Raw genomic sequence first — 17780 nt, forward strand, 5'->3', positions numbered from 1 at the left:
CTAAAAATCACTTGGAAAGCAGAAAGAAAAAAGAATTAATTGCTGAATAGTCAGCAGTTTCCTCTCTATCATGCTAACCAGCAGCTGGTGAGTCCATGCCTGCTTATCTGTTTGACAGCCTAAACACAGGGATATAACCAGCTCTGGTTTTCTACATCCCTCTCTGCTGTTCTGTGTATGAGACTGTTCTAAGGGAAACTGAGCTGATCCCTAGATGCTTCATCCCATGTGGCTTTTGCACTTGCCTGACCATCAGCCTGTAAAAAAAAAAAAATGAAGGTCTTACCATGCTAAGAGTGAATTTAAGTGATCTGGAGTGGTAGGATCAGGACTCAGAGGTGGTGAGGTCACAAAAGCTGCAGCCTTGGCCCAGTTTTTGCTCCAGTAATGTGTCCCATCTGTCCCCAAGCTGGCAGTGATCGGCTCTCCGAAAACAAGGGGACCTCAGGGAAAGCAAGGATATACAGGAACTGATTACAACCCACTCTCTCTTCAGCACATTATACTGCTTGCTGCATGCAGACATGTATAATTTATGCGCTGCTACATGGCCAGCATAACTCCCAGAAAATTAAGCAGCCCTGGCTTTGTCTGTATGATAAAAAATTAATCAGGAGGCTCTCTGAGCTACACATACTTTTGATCAGCATATTTACAAAGCTCCCCTTCTAATCCAAAAGGAGACAGTTCAGACCTGGTTTTAATTTGTACTGTTTTAATCACAGCCATGTTCTCTCTGTTGCTCTGACTGGGACTGCATTTAGGTGGAGGATGGGCTCCAACAGACAGATGCCTTTTTACTACTCCCAGCTTGGGCACAGCACCAGCAGATAGCAGCATATGGTCCCAAGCACCATACTCCAAGTCTCCAAGAATACAAATATCAAGGTGATATTTTGCTCTTTGGCTTTTCCATATTGCTCAGATGCTTTGTAGCACCAACCAGCAGAACAATCCAAGTTCGCAAATGCAGCTTCAAAAAAAGCTGCCTTCAGGCTCACACATCCTTTTTGGGTGCTTTGTGACATGGATTCCTCCACAGCCCCAGCAAGTAGTGTGGACTCACAGGTGTCCCCAGTGCACATCTGCTGGGCTCAGCCTCCAGTAGCAAGGTCAGGAGTGAGCACCAGGCATCTCTAACAGCAGGTTCACTGCTCAAGATACCCGTTGGAGGGTAACACCCTGAAATACACCCAAAAGACAGAGAGGATGTGCTAGACCCTGTTAGGAAGAAAATATCTCCCTCCCATGAACCTTTATTCAGCAGTCTAAGGCAAAGGGAAAATGGAAGACAGGATAAAGAAGAGTTACACCACAGTCTTCAAGGGGACAGTTTGTGGGGCAAATTTCTCAACTGAAAAATGTAGGATTTCCCTTCATCTTTCCCAGGAGTAAATAATTGGCATCTGTGATGGTGATATCATTTTTTGGTAACCTCTCCCTCTACCTTGTGATTTGGGTCAAGATGTACAGGTTTTTCCACTGAGCTCCTATTCAACACAAAAAAAATACAAGTTTAGGGGAGAAAAGGAAGTTTCTTGCCTTTCTTTCTGGCTAGTGCAATGATGTCAGCCGCACTCTTGCTCATCACCTTGGTGATGTACACTGGACAGTTTATTCGACTGGCAATGGTGATGGCACGGAAAACTGCTTCTGCTTCAAGCTGAGGAAAAGAAGGAAGAAAAAAGTTACCTGTAAAAGAGAACTGAAGAAAAAAAGAACTGGAAGACATCTCCCTATACTCTAGAAAGGTCATCTCCAAGCAGCTTATAGGGCTCCTTACCATCCTCCCACCTTTCTGCTTCAGACTTCTACCCTGCAGTTGGAAGGAGAACAAAGCAAGACAAAATTGCCCCAGCTTGGAGACAAGCTCTGAGGTCTCCTGGCAGCTTACCCTGTGCAATCTTTACATAAGGGTAAGATGACAGTGAATGTAAAGTATTCTCAAACAGCAACTTCAGCACTATGGACTGAATTTAGCCCATAATCCATAGAAGCCTTTGAAGCATCGCCCAGTAAGTCCCCTCTGTCAGCAAGCATAAAAGCAATCTCCTTCCAGGGAGCCATCTGGGATGTGGGCACACAAAGCATCATCTTCAGACAGAGCCATGTTTCCCAGGGGCTCTGGAGATTCCTTTCCCCACTCAACAGTTTATACCTCCTTCCCGGATGGACTCACAGTTTGGCTATCTTAATACCTAAAACTCCACTGTCACTGAAAATACTGACTCAATAGTACAGAAATTTCTCTCAAGGAGTTGTGCTAGTAATGTTGAGCACTTTAGCCCTTCCAAAACCACATGGCTTAATTCTTCACAGGTCTTCCTAGGACTTTCATCACAACATTTGCCCTGGAAGCCCCAAAATCACCTGCAGAAGACCAAGGAAGGAGGCAGTACCTCTGTACATCAGCGCTGGGGCTGAGGTGGCCAGACACACAGTCAGAAAGATGCAAAATTCCTTTCTAGAACTGCAAATGCAGATTTTCCTTAGGCCCTTGTTCTCATTAAAAGGAAACTACTCCATTTTTTTAGAATAACTTAGGTGGAAGTTAAATGGCAAAACGAAACATTACATAAACAGTTCAATAGAAGAATGTGACCAATTAAGCTGATTCCTTTTGCCTTGGGGAGAGGTTATATAAATATCTGCAAACCACAACAATCTCTTCAAGTTTAACCTCAAATCCCCAGGGCCTTGTCTCTTTAGTCTTCAAGGAAAGCAGACACTTCCCACTACCGCCCTCCATCATCCCATTAACAGTCTGAACTCTGTACATTAAGAGACATCCACATGTCTCCACCTTTTCCTTCTCATTAAAGAAACCCTTTCCAGATGCCTGAGATGATATTTGCCAGAGCCTGGTTTTTATTGTAATAGAGTTGCATAAACTAAGCTACCTTGCAGCATCTTTCCATTCTCACATATTTGCATTTCTACAGCCTGCATTTCTATTACAAATGTATCTGCTAGCATAAACATAGATTTATATGTGGGCATACACATATGCACAGTATATACATACACATGCATCTTATAGGAGGCTTCAGCCAAAGCATTTTAATGAATGCAGTTACTCCAAAGCCTAAACCACAAGCTGTAATGCTGATTTTTACCCTGATAAGACCTTATTTTTTTTTTGTCATCGCAAATCAAATCACAAGTGTCACACTCAAAAAATACATGAATGTCTGTGCCTGGGGCAGCAGGAGCTGCGACTCCTGAGTATACAAGGATACGCTCATTCCCAGGCCAAGGGAACCTGCATTTTCAAGACTGTGAATAGTACTGGACAAGGCTGTGGGAGAAGCAGACTGCTGCCCTCCGCCATGCATCCATCTATCATCTGCATATAAAGAAGCCAAGCTCCGATGCTACATACTTGACAAAGTCTTTCCACGAATAACAGAATGAATGAATTTTCTTACCTCCTCGGGCCTGCTCAGAGCATGTCCCTCAGGTCCGGTGATTCCCATCTCCAGGATACGCTTTTGTTCCTGCAAGATAAGAGATAAATGCTGACAGCTGCTCCAGGATGAGACTCTTGCACCAGGCATCGTCTGGTGGATTAAAAGCCACATTTTCTGACTACCCCTTTTTTGTCTGTGTAAATGCAGCTGCATAAGCCTGCTGCCGGGGGAGGAGGACTGAAAATACTGGCTCTAAACTGGTCCCATGCTGCGCCAGCGTCTGCTCTGTGCAGCCAGCACAGCTTTCAGGGGAAGATTTGTCACTGCAGTGTGATAGAGCATATTCATGGCTCAAGCCATTGGGGTGCACCATTAGATGTTTCTGCCCTCCAGAAAGTCTTATTTGACATCAAGACACCAAACCAGGCAACTTGTTTCAATCATTATACCACATAGTAATTATGGGCATTTCCAGCCTACAATTATTTCTTTACTCACACAAGTTCCTTTCTGGCTGCAATTCATGAAGTATTATTATCTTCCTTAAACTTTTAGCATTGCTGACATTTCATCAGATAAAGTCTTGCCTTTGGCATCCAGTTTTCTATAACGCTTTTTTCCTACAGAGTGAATCACTAAAATTATGTTTTCATGAAAGCAAAACCATGCCCTCCAGTTGTGAGGGCACTGTGTCCATGCCAAAAAGCCCATCTAGGACCAACAGGGGATTGTCAGAAAAAAATCTGTGATATCCAGCTTCACAGCAGCAAGATCAATTTTTAAAACTACATGAAACGCTTCACATATCTTTTAATTTAAGGTCAGGCAGTGATATTGGAATAAATTTCTCTTTTTGTAGAAAATGGTGGTCAATCACTTCTGATCTGAGGTTGGTCCATGTCTGCCAGCAGATCAGAAGTGGGACCAGAGCTGTTGATGGACCTCCCACCCTGGCCTGCCCTACCCACAGGTCTCTGACGAGCCAACTTAACAAATGTAATGACTCTGTGATACAGACAAATGTCCCCTAGAGACCAGGATGAAGTTACTGAACATACTTTATTGTGTCAGCTAATAAATATTTGATCCCAGGTCCCTGAGGGTGAAAAGCTCACACATTACCAACATACTCCAGCAAAATGTGAGCAAGTTAATATTCACATACACTTTTGCCTTTGCTGCAATCAATCAAGGCTGAAGAGGCATTAATAGAAATGCGTTAATCTGACTCTGTAATTAAGATTACTTTGTTTAGAAAATCATGGTGTTTCATAGATATTCTTAAAAGCAGCTGTTCTGAATCATTAATGCAACAGCTCTGAACAGTGCCAGTTAAAGATTTCATGTCATTAAAATACAAAAAACAATAAAGTTGCAACCACGTAATACAAAAACCAGCAAAACGGCAAAGGATGCAACACAAAGTAAGATAGGTTTGCATCTTCAAGGAAGTCATAAAATCAGATCGTATGATAAAACTATCCACTGTAAGAGGATTTGATAGCGCTAATAAGATAGAATATTTGTTTGATAAGATCAAATTTGGATTTTCACACAGGATAGCCCTGTAAAACCTCCCTGCAGGCAGCTTTCTTTTCACTATCCAAATAATCCTTCTAAGAAAAAGCATAAGGACAGACTGATCTTTTGAGACATGGCAATCGCAAAGAAGTATGTTGATGTATAGCATAATTTACACCTTTACTCCTTCCTCTTTTCCTAATAATTTTTCTGTCCTATGTGTTCATATTCCATGGCCGTATATTAAAGCTGATCAAAGAAAAATGTAAATGAAACAGACTTCTACCAGAAATGCAATTCCACAAGTGTACCTTGATTTTAAAGGGAATATATCAAAACAACACGAGTGCCATTTGATTTGTTTCATTTTGCCATTCCTACGGCAATGAATCCCAATGAGGGTTTTCACCGCACTGTATGTGCCTGTTGAGTCCTCCCTGGTAACTTTTGAGCCCAGCAATATTTTGGCCAAACTTGAAGGGAAGAGGGAAAGAAGGCTCTCAAAGAGGCTAAATTCCCACTGAATGAAAAACAAAAATATAAACCCATGTGTGCAAGAGCCCTTACATACTGCCCAACCACTCAAACATTCACTTGAGGTTCTCCCTTAATCATACGACAATGTGGCTTCCCTAGTCCAGATCTCAAAGACAACTTGTTTTCAGCTGTTTTAATTTCCCTGTCAGCTCTGCAGCCTAGTCCTTAGCGGATAAACCAGCAGATAAAGAGCTCAGCAGATAAATCAGTCAGCTCAGTCGGAGCCTCATGGACCTCAGAGGGGCTCTATGCATGTGCAGGGATGAGAGGAGGGAGACATCTCTGCAACAGCCTTGGAAGATTCAGCTGCCACAGATGCAGAGAGTCATAACAACACCCAACCAAACCTGCCCATTGTTGTTATAGGAGAATCCTGACCTCTGAAAGATCAGCGGGAGGTTCCTATTAACTGCAGTCCTTGGGGTATCTCTTTGGATGTGCTGTGGCACAGGTAAGACCTAAGGCACACTCCCAGGACAGTACCCAAGTGGGCGACCTGACCTGCAAAGAGTGCACTGGGGATCCAGGACATTTTAACAGAACATACTGAATTTGAGTCCAGTTTCCCAGTTCCGACAGGCATCTTCAAAGAGCATGACTTACACTTTCATGCACATTTTTGAGATGTTTAGAAGATGACAGTGGTTTCTTCTTCTCAAACTTCAGAGATTTATAAGAATATTCTTAAAAATAAATTGGTCTGAGAGCTTCACCACCCAGTCCAAACTCACTGTGCTGCTTATTCTGATAGCTGCAGCAAGAGGCATTAGCATAAAGCTTCCCAGCTCCACTTTTTGTCCCTAAAATCTCTGAGCAAGGCTTTACATTGTTCTGCTTCACTTGTCTCTGCTGGTTTCAAAGAGATCGTTTCGCTTCCTTCTGCCCCTCTCATCCAGTCCTCATCTGCTGCCAGGGCAAGGAGTTGTCACAGATGCTCTACCAAAGCACACAGAAGGACCTCCATCCTCTCATCCCAGGCTTTAGACCAGTGGTGTGTAGGGCATCAGACTAACTTAAGGCACTTACCAGGTAGTTCATTTCTTCCTACCCACACTCTGACTGGAGTGTTTTACTTCTCTCTTGTGTCTGTCTTCTCATGAAGTAAAAATGACAGTTCACTCACCTGAGCTATCAAGTCTCCATTTTCGGCGTGGACCAGGATAACAGCCCCAAGACTTTTTAGAAAGGTAAAGGCTTCATAAAGCTGCAGGTAGTACAAAGAAGGAAACACTGCTGAATAAGGAAAACACATTACTTAACACTCAGACCTCTCTGTTCCCCTCTGTTTTGCACCTTCTATACTGGTAATTATCTAGGTGTATTGCAAATTACCTCCCTTTTCCACTCTCTGCTTTCTATACAGAGCCAGAGCTTCACTGCTTGGTGATGATTTACCCATCCCCTTACACATCAGCAGCCCCAGGATGAGCCTCTGCCCTTCTGCACCAAGACAGGCGCAGTCCGAGCAGGGTCACATCTCCCTTGGACACAGTTCCTCCTCCAGCCCCTTGTACCTCTTCACACCCTTCCGCGCAGGCCTAAGTTTAGTTAATAGTCTCTTTTCTGCAGTTTTAGCAAATGTAAAATGGAATTATTCCCATGAATAATCAGTGGACTACAGACACTTTTAGTACAGCTAAAACATGTCTTTTCTGAACTGCATTTTGCAACCTCTTCTTAGAGAAGACAGTGTCAATCTTTCACCAACATCCTTAATTCTGCAATTAAAATTTATAATATTTTCTTTACAGCATCCTTTTTTATGTTTGCTTTCTAAGATTCAGACCCCATCCATGCAGAAAGGAAACAGCTGATCCTATTGCTTTTACTGAGAATTTATAAGCATAGATCTACTAAAATTCAGTTCCCTTTCCAAGAGGTATTCAGCTAACACATTCCCTGTTTAAACCAGATGTCAGCAACACGGGAGAGCCCAGTTTCCAAACACAGAACACATAGTGAAGACAGGGTTTCTTCAGTGCCCACTTTGCAGCAGGGCACTTCAGCTAGTATTGAATGGGTCAGAATACACAGCCTGCAACAGGAGCATTTAAGCAAGGTAACAGGCATTAGTCTAGCCACATATTAAACAGTTTGATGTATTTCTCTTGGCAATTCCAACAGGGAACTGAATTTAACAGGCACTGCCTCTCAGAGAATATTTATATATTATTATGTCTAAAATTCCAATTAAAACCACATGGAATGGATGTATAACAACAGTTATTTAAGAGACCAAGAGCTATAGCTCTGGGAATACATAAGAAAGAAACATTTTCTCAATCGAATAAGCAAACATTATTATTACTAACAGATGCCATTGTCCATTTACAATGACCTGATACTTATGAATGGGAAAGCTGAAGAGTCTGGAATCTGTAATGAGCTCTGGACAAACAAGCTCATTGTTATCCCCAGCTCTAATGAGAAAGGGCCACCTCCCCCAAAGAGCAACTCCATTTAGCTGTTTGCAGCAACTGAGAAACTCTTGAAAAACTGCCACTGCCTCGAGTGCTTCATCTCTTCTTCCCTCTCTGACCTAGAGGTCATGAAAGGTAACAGCAAAATAAAGTGAGGGCAAAATCCCGAGCAGCGCTGAGTGACTGCAATGTTGGGATACGCCAGAAAAATCTTTGCAGAAAGTGAATGTCACGCACTTGGAAGAACACATACAGATGTTAATGACTGCTCAGCACTGACCTTCCACAGAGAAATCCCCCATTGCACATTTCCCTCAGTGCCACTCAGGTCAGTGGGAATGTTTCTCTGGGATTCAATCTTAGCAACTTCTCAAGTGTTGGGAGAACACAGAAGAGAGGACATATCACAGCAATGAAAAGCACTCAGAACAATACCTGGCTGTCAGACATTTGGTAGAGATCTTTGTAGGCCATGTAGACTTGAAAAGAGTTCACACCTGTTCCAAGACAAAATTACAATGTGTTGTCAACTAAGTGGGTTCTTAAACTGTATTTGAACAAAAACTTCAGGAAAAATAAGTCATAGAGTAGGCTTTAGAATAAGAATAATAATAATAGAATAAGTCATAGCCTAGGCCTAGGCTTTTCACCAGTGATTAACAGAAATAAAGCATAGCTCCACAGGTGCATTACAGCTGCTAGGACCAGAAGTCCAAATCCTCTCTTCTCTGAGGGAATCTGTTGGACTCTATGGATTGCCCGTGTTTAGCCCAGGAGCAAGCCAGCCACCACCACAAATGAGACTGCTTATAGCCAGATCACAGAGAAGTGATGGTGGCTAAGGCAAGCATGTAGAATTTGTAAAGTTTTAAACTTTAAACTGTTAGGTTCTGTGAATCACTGCTTTTCTTTTTAGCTTTCTTTAGCTAATCAAGAAAATACTTCACCTTGACCTGAATCTTCTTAATAGAAAAAACTTCTAGTTAAGTTTGCCCAGAGTGGCGAGAAGCTGTAAGAACTGTGTATCTGAATTTGCATACAAACTTGCTTTTTCTTGACCCGCTGCCCAAAGCACCCAGCTTAGTTGATGGCAGACACTCAGAAGAAGTGGAAGCAAAGCCTGAAACCAGTTACGAGGACAACTCACCATGCCTCTCCTTTCACCTTCCAAAGATGGAAGGATTTACATTGGCAGTCATACAAAATCATGAAATCAGCTCCAAATTTTAGCAATCAGTAAGAAATGCTAGTGTTGAGTGTCAGTGGCCAAGGACCAACTGTATTCAAAGCACTGCAAGTTTTGCCATTTATTTCAAATATTTGCTCAGAGGGATTGTATTGTAAGAGAACAGGATTCCAAACATCTTCTATTCCTATCTTCTGTATATATGAATTCATATCAGTTTATAAATTTGCCTTACACTTTAGTCTACTGACAACATCCCCAGTTTGGTACAGGGACTGATCACAGACTTTTCTAGCTTAAAAGAAAAATAAATTCTAAGATGTCTATGTCTAAGCCACGTACGCTGTATTTCAAAACAGCTGTAAAGAAAACTGTGCTTCCTGGGGCAAGAGGAAAAGAAAGAGATCTGTTTGTGTTATTCATGTTGGCTACACTGAATGAATAAGGCTCTCTGTTAAAGATATAAGTCCTTCATGAGTCTAGAAGGTGCAGATATATCCTCGGGCAGAGGCCATAGCTGTTCACACACAAAGAATTTGTTTATTCACAATTACATTATTTAAATACCCTAGGATATATGCAGGATAAAACCTTTAAATGATTCCTGGTATTATGTCTTCCTGCTAAAGCCAGGCAGCTCAGGGAGAAATACAAAGCAGGAGTTGGCCCTCCCTTGCTGACTTCCACACTCAGCAAATCCAGCCTGCACTGTGGATCCCCATCAGCCTGGGAACCTGTCTTTTCTTCTGATTTTCTTGTTTCTCAAGTTCCCAGAAAACACACATGGGCTTTACTAACTGTAATCCCTCAGCCTATTCCTCATTACATGGTTTGAATGCACTCAGTGTGTCCCTGCTTTGAAACACTAAGCTGGACTACGCCTTCCCTGGGGCCAGCGCTTACAGCCTCATGCCTGCAGCACCATCTTCCACTCCTCTGACTGATCACAGCTGCCTGCCCTGGAGGAAAGCTCTGCTTCTCTTCACAAACCCACCCCACGTCTCAGATGTCAGCTGCAGCTGGGAGCCACCCTTCTGCATGGGTGACCATGCACACGTGAAGCAATGAGAGACATGCCAAGGCTGGTCCGAGCCATACCGACTAGCCTCAGTGAAGGCACACGACTGAATCCCCTTGTACACATTTCTCTATAAGCAACGAGCTGGGTTACCTATTGCTCTCTTATCCACTGGGATCTAGCCAAAGGTAATTCATTTAGTCACAGTCCCACACAAGATAAGGCAGCTTTCTCTGGAGACCATGGCTGGAAGACATACATGGACCCAAGTAATACGAATTCTCTTCCTTTTTTTTCTTAATTGCCTTTATATCATCATGGTAAAATAACTATGAGTTTTGCTCCCACTAAGGTTAATGTTCTGCCTGAAGTCAATGAGAGTAGAAGGGATCCCAGCAGGGATCCCGCCATCAGATCTTGAGCCTGCCCCATACCAAGAGGTCTCACAGCCCAGAAGCAGAGTTCTCCGATCTAAATGCACATCCACACCCTTGGCTACCACAGCAGATATAGATACAAAGTGGAAGGGCATCTCATGGGCTGCCTTTGCAGCTAACAGGAGAGATGGTTTGAAACAGATACCTTTACCAGATACCAAGATAGAATAACAACAATTTACGTATACATTTATCCAAGATTAGACTCTGTGCCTAATGTCGTGTCTTGATCTAATCATTGGAAATATGTGGCTTTTCAAAAGACCTGATCCATGGTCTATTGACCTTAATGCTTAACATTTTTTGCCTACTACATTCTTCTTAATGTCCTGCTTGTTCGCACACCAGGAGTACCCAACAGGATCCTCTCCAAATTTCATACGGTGCTACAGGTTTTTTTGAACAGTGACAAAGTACAGTGCTTAAAGGAACCAGTGAGGCACCTGCCAACACATTTCCGGCTGTTGTTCCTTTGCATATACTGGAGAAGCCTGATTCCAAACTAGCTGCCAAAATGCTACAAGCCTGAATCTTTATAATCAACATTTTGTTCTACAAAATCCTTAGGTCCTTCCAAAGCTTGTGTCTCCTTAAATTAGCTTTGTATTGATTTAAAACTGATCAATTACTCAATTATACCTCATGACAAGGCACCTCAACAGAAGCTCCCCTGTTATTCATGCCAAGATTGTATTAGGCACACACAGTACTGAAACATGATTAGCTGGGCCCTGTGACTCTGCTAACTCACCCACCAGACAATCAGCCCAGAACAAATTCAATCCAGATTCCCAGCTGATGAAAACCAGTGTCACTCCATCAACATCAAGTCTATTTGCACCAGCTGGCTCAAATGTTTCCAATTATCAGCAGATACTATCCATTAATTTGAAAGCCCCTGCCACACTGAAATATTTCCTATTGTGCTTGTGCTTTCATACTCATCCTTACTTTGTGTCTCCTAACACAAGAGTAATTCACATTGACTGCCTGAGACATACTGCAGCATCTGTGAGAACAAAGGTGACCTCCTAATGCTATTGCCACCAAAGAGGCCGCCAAGGGTCCCATCACACATTCCATTTAAGGAACCAATGAACAGATTCCTGCTTGCCCCGAAGAGTGAATGGTAGGTCAGATTTATATTGAAAACTCAAATTTCTACAGTTGGAGAGAACTATTAACCTGCCTGCATCAGGCTTTTAATGTAAGCCCTCAGGCAAATTTAGGAGTGCTGAGCCATCTGTGATCTGGGAGCTCTGCAAAATAGTATGCAACCTTTGAAACAAGGCACAGTATACTTGTCTGAGAGTATAGCCAGCTAATGCACAGCAGCATAACCATGTTAATGCTGATAGCAGGGAAACGGCACAGATTTGACACCATCGGTGTTGACAGGTGTCATCACCTTGTAAAAATCACCTATATAATAAAGAGCTATGTAAGATTAGCTGCCATTTGTTTAAATTATGTTTAATCTTGCTGATTGAAGGGGTTTGTTGCTTAAAATCTGATTATACAGCATGTGTACTGCTAGCATGCTGCAACACAGGATAAATTCCCCTACATGGCTGCACCTCCATTGTATCTCAGTGAAAAACTGCTCACTCAAAAATAGGATTTTGCTTTGATTTTCTACTTTGATAGTATATTTCTATTTAAAGAGCACTTTTCAAATCTAAGTCATCACTAGCACTACACCTTACAAAGGATGCTGCATACACATATTACTCAGACTTCCCAGCACAAGAGTCGTTCTGATTTACCCAGAGTAACTAAATATCATTTTGGAAAATATTTCCTAATTAATATCAATGAATTTTCAAGGAAAGTATCAAGTGAAAAACATTTGAAAAAAAATACGTTTCTGGACAAAAAAATCCATGCTATTAGACAGAATTTTGAGGAACTAGATCAAAATTATTGTTTTCTGAAGTCTAGATTCAATTGCCCACACATATATATCTGGTTTCAACAAGATTCCCTTCATATATGAAACTGCCACACTGAGTCTGCATGTATGGAAAAGGACTTACGAGAGGTTTCATCTGTACTATTCTGGCATGGTAGCTGGAGTCCAGATAGGGTAATCTACAGCATCTCACATGATAGTAGACCTGTTAATGGAGCTGAATCAAGCCCATAAGTGTCTTAAATAGATTCCTAAATAAGTGACCTGCGTTTTTGTAAGTCTCGAAACAAGGAGTCTTCTAGTAACTTCAGGGAAAGCCACTGGAGATCGAGCACTTCAGAAATCAGAACTTTTTTTTCAATATTATGTACCTAAGTTTAGCATCACTTTTTTCTAATAACTTGAACCTATTTTAAAATATAGGCATATTTTATTAAAAAAATCTAGTCTCATAAGTAAGTTATCCTAAGGCATTGCTGAGAAATAAGCAATAGCCTGTGATGACTGTTTCTCAGACAGATGTGCCTCTCATATCTGAGCTTAATTTGAGCAGATAAATGGGCAAGTTCCAGTTTAGTTAAAATCTGAACTGTTACTTTTAAATGTCTCATTCTCTCCATTCACGAAACAGAGCAGGGGTATCAAACTCATTTTCACCAGGGGGCCACATCAGCCTAGCAGTTGCCTTCAAAGGAATAGTAGGAGTAGTTACATTTACACAGTCCTAAAATTACATTCAGCTCTTTGAAGGCAACCGGGAGGCTGATGTGGCCTGTGGTGAAAATGAGTTTGACACCCCTGAAATAAAGGATCTAAGGTGACTGGCCTGATTGTCCTAAGTGCTGATCTCTGAGTTCTGTCATAAAATAAAACCTAACTATGAAAAGTCTGAGCCTATTTCCACATGTACAAACAAGCATAAAGTGATACCTTTGTATCTGACAACATATATTGTTTAATTTTCTATGCCTGTATTGGGGTAAACCTTGCCCTATTGGCTGGTTAGCAGTAATGGGTGAAGTTTTAGGTCCATGTTACACAGCAGCAAGTGAACACAAAAGTTCGAGGCAGTGCAGAACCTTGGGCAGCAAAGCCAGCACTTGTGCATTTCCATTTTGGATGATGCATTAATTAAAATACTTCAAAATTTTACCTCCATATATTTCATTAAAAGCAAAAAATACTACTAATTTTCAATCACTAACCTTTATCTTGCACCAGTACTTCCAGCTCTTCTCGAATCCCATCATACCAGCTGGTGATGTCCACATGGAGCGAGTAATCACAACAGGATTTGGTGTCAGCTGCCTCATGCCACTTCTCAAAGGAGGTCAGTAAACTTGATCCAGGCTCTGGAAGCACATGGTCAACTGGAAAAGAGATTCAGTGTCTGTTACCCAAACTGCACACTGCTCAGTTTTCCTCAGTGCCTGTGAGTAAGCAGCTTTCCAGCATCTCAGCCAAAGCAGTAGCCTTGGAGGCAGTTAGTGTGTGGACTGTAACTTTGGGATGTTAGCCAGGTCCTGCTGTCTCAGGTACAGCAGACTTTGTGGACAGTCTATGCTAAAGCTGAGTCTGGCAACCTAGTTGTTGCAACATCAGCAGACACACAGTGGGAGAGACAAACATCTCGCAGTTTAGAGAACCTTTGTTTTTCCCTTTACTGTTTTGTAAGAGACCACAAGTTCTGGACTTATCTGTATTTATTGTATGGAGTGTCCATTTCTATATATTTCATGGTAAGCATTATTATTAACCAGTGCCTCACAGTCACTGAACTGGCCCACTCTGCCTTACCAATATATCAATGGAGATGTCGAAGGCTTTCTCAGCAGCCAGAACTGGGAATACAGCCAAAGGTCTGAACAGAGATGCTGTAGAGCACAAACTCTCAGCCACTCTATATGGCAGACTGAGTGTGCTGCAACTACGCATCTACACTGTCTCAAGGCTTTCTACATCTGATGACGCCACAATGTTTACTGACATAAAATAAAGACATGAGTACTTATGCATATATACTTATCTTTGCAGTGCTAAGTCAAAAGCAAGCATGGGAACAAAGCAAGACGTGCTTATCCAGCGACATTTGCAAACCTAATGCAGCACAGGAAGCCTCGAATGAAGAACATTCACTGAAAAAGTTATTAACAAAAGTAATAAACAGCAGTGCATCCTGTGCTTATTGCCACAGATCCTTTCAGTTGATACTTACTGCTGAACATAGGTAATTGCTAACACCACTCAGAAAAAAAAAGCCACATTCCAATTCAGTGGGAGTAAAATGCACCAGGTAGCTCTTTTACACAAGGAAGCTAAGCCTGTTTGGTATCACCTGAACAAGTGCCTCACAAAATCTAAGCAAAAGCCAAGACACTGCTACTAAGAAAGATATAAATCTTGTGCTGCCATCTAGTAGATGGAATAAGAGTCTTTAACAACTAGAAACACTTCGGCCTTCCACCAAGAAAGATGCTCCTCCAGTAAGGGCTTTCTCCATTCCAAATCCATAAATAAGCATCTTGTCATTTCCAAAACCCCTGAAATGTCACTAAGTGGGAACAAGAGGTCGTTGTCAGATTTTCTGTGTCACATAGTTACAGCACTAACAACATTGTTTTTCAAAAATCACAGGAGCAGGTATATTATCCCTCAATGTTTGCTCTGCATTTCAGATGGAAATCCAAGAGACAAATCCCCATGATGCTGTTTCTTTCTGAGAGCAGGTTCATTTTCAGGCCAACCCTGGGTGACAATGATGAATGGATCTCCAACACATTGCCCAGAAATATGAAGATTAATTGCAGAAGATCTCAGAAAATCAGTATGGAGCCTCCTGTAGCTATCCCCACGTGTGCTACATGAGCCTCAGCCTCAGGTGGGAAGAGTTAGTATTGCTAGTACTCACTGATCATGGTGGTGCCCCCTGCTAGCGCTGCTTTTGTGCCTTGATAGAAGTCATCAACAGTAGTCATTCCGTGGCAGGGCTTTTGTAGGTAAGTGTTGACATCTATTCCCCCAGGAATAACCATCCGCCCATTAGCCTCTATGGTCTTGACTCCTCCAGGAACAATCAGATTCTCTCCTATTTGCCTGGGCAGCAAGGAAAACCAACATTATTCTACTTAAACAAAGAAGCGTAGGGGACAGAAGCTATTTGAGGCATGTAGGGGAGAGGAACCAAGGGGCCGTAGAGGAAGAACTGGGACCCCAAAGGGAAGGGGAAGCTCAAGCACCCACTCCAGCCCCGCTGCTCAGCACTGGCACAACAAAATATCCATGAGCCTGAGTAGCTGGGCCATGTGCTCAGGCCGCTTTGCATTGCTCTAGTGGCCAATAAAGAAGCTGTAATACACCAGCATTAAAAACTGATTTTTTTTTTATATGATTCAGGGTGAGACTTAAGTGTCCTGTCTTTAAACAATTACAAATATCTAGAGTTATCACTCTCTTGGGGGCTCTGGTTTTGTATATTAAGTTCTTAGATGAAAACAAAAAAATGTAGATCAAATATGACAGCAGGGTGGAATTGTAAGTATATGGCAGAAGCACAGGGCACATCAGAAAGGAGGTATAATTACTTTGTAAATAAGTAATGCAATTTTTTACTTAAAAAGCAATCTAAAGACGCTAAGATACAGAAATACATATCTAAAAGACCCAAATAACTCTAAACTACCACGTCACATATTCTTCATCATTCTTTTACAGCTAAAACTTAGTGAAACATTCTGCACAACTGTGCAGAAGAAAATGTTAATTAACTGCTGCCATGTTATCCTCTTCAGTTCTTCAAAACAGGATATTTTTTTCCACTGTTAAAAATATTAATCTCTCCCCCATGCTGATATCAAGCAAACTCCAGATATTCACAACCAAAATACTTTTAGTATTCATGGACACAACTATGAGTAAATTAACCTTTAACTTTTAAAGCCACATTACATTTTTATTTTCTGCTTCAAATGGTGCCAAACAGGAAAAGGTACAGGTCTTTGTAGAAGCCATGGCTCTGCACTGTTACAGCACAATATATTTGGGCTTAGAGATAAGTATAAGGTAGTTTAAGTTCACTTAGTTTATCTCATATTACAGACACACAGCCCTTGCCTTAATTTCCTTTTGTCTGGGATAAAATAACATTTATCCACAGCTAAACAAATACCCCAGACATCTGAGCTGTTGAATCTGTTTCTCTCATATTAAAATGCAACTCCCACCTATGGAGCAAAATACAGCAACTGATTAACAGCCAATTGCAATAAGCTAGAACCGAAAATTAATATAGCTATTAATTAAACACAGTGAAAAAAACAGGGATAATTATTCACATTGGAATTTGGCCAAACCACCAGAGTTAATAAATAGCCCCATGAGGTCGAGAATTTGTTTCATATGCTATGCAAAAATGTCACCTCCAGCAGCTCAGCTCCCGCAGTGCTCTGGGTTTTGGCTGGAGGGAAGCACAGCCATCAGGTTAGCAACACCCCCAGCATCATGAGCTGGGTCTCAGCTGCTCAGCACTGAACAAATCCGAAAGGCCTTACTTGTGAGAGCTGGTAATATCATGGCTTGAATCTGTACAACTCCATGTCTGGTGTCTAACAGTCATCAACACATACAGCACTGGGAGCATGTCATAACCTGTTTACAGCTCTGCAAAACACTTATAATACCATGACAAACAGGGAACTGATATGTGTGCAAAAGCCAGCAGCAGCCCAGCACATCCAATTGCACAAACAAGATGCAAGAAGCTCCTCTGCTGGTAAAATCTGACTCACAAAGGCAGACCATAAGGCACTCTACTACATGAGCCTACAAGAAAGATGGGGACACACTTTTTAGAAGGGCGTGTTACGACAGGACAAGGGGTAACAGTTTTAAACTAAAAAGAGGGGACATTCAGACTAGACATGAAGAAGAAATTTTTTACAATGAGAATAGTAAAATACTGGCCCAAGTTGCCCAGAGAGGTGGTGGATGCCCCATTCCTGGAAACATTCAAGACCAGGTTGGATGGGGCCTGAGCAACCTGATCTGCTTGCAGATGTCCCTGCTCATGGCAGGGGGGTTGGACTAGATGACTAAGGTGTCTAAGGTGGAATTGCCCTCCATGGATTACCACACCTTCTGAAAATATTAAAGAAAACATACACAAAAATGTAAAGCAATTCATTTTAATTTTCTTACACAATCAGAATCTACAAGTTCCCTATTCAACTCTAATGAATTGAAAGAGTGCTGAGTATGTACTGAAGTTTTTTGATGACTCACTGCTCATTATTTTCAGTGTACAGTTGAGTAACAGCTTATTTGGCAACAGCTGAAGTCATCAA

General features: G+C 41.8%; 1 protein-coding gene across 2 annotated transcripts in view; it reads right to left on the minus strand.

Annotated features, from left to right (window-relative positions):
• Positions 1–17780, minus strand: part of CRMP1 (collapsin response mediator protein 1) — a gene marked incomplete at both ends in the record, with an annotated part of 49572 nt that overhangs the window by 11499 nt on the left and 20293 nt on the right. For both annotated transcript variants that reach the window (XM_080343610.1, XM_080343611.1), the window contains 7 exons: positions 287–443; positions 1543–1663; positions 3429–3497; positions 6592–6672; positions 8324–8385; positions 13647–13811; positions 15350–15534. In XM_080343610.1, coding sequence (XP_080199736.1) covers positions 287–443; positions 1543–1663; positions 3429–3497; positions 6592–6672; positions 8324–8385; positions 13647–13811; positions 15350–15534 — 840 coding nt within the window. The remainder of the gene's footprint in view (positions 1–286; positions 444–1542; positions 1664–3428; positions 3498–6591; positions 6673–8323; positions 8386–13646; positions 13812–15349; positions 15535–17780) is intronic.

This window comes from Nesoenas mayeri (assembly GCF_963082525.1).
Source record: "Nesoenas mayeri genome assembly, chromosome: 4".
NCBI classification, from domain to species: Eukaryota; Metazoa; Chordata; class Aves; order Columbiformes; family Columbidae; genus Nesoenas; species Nesoenas mayeri.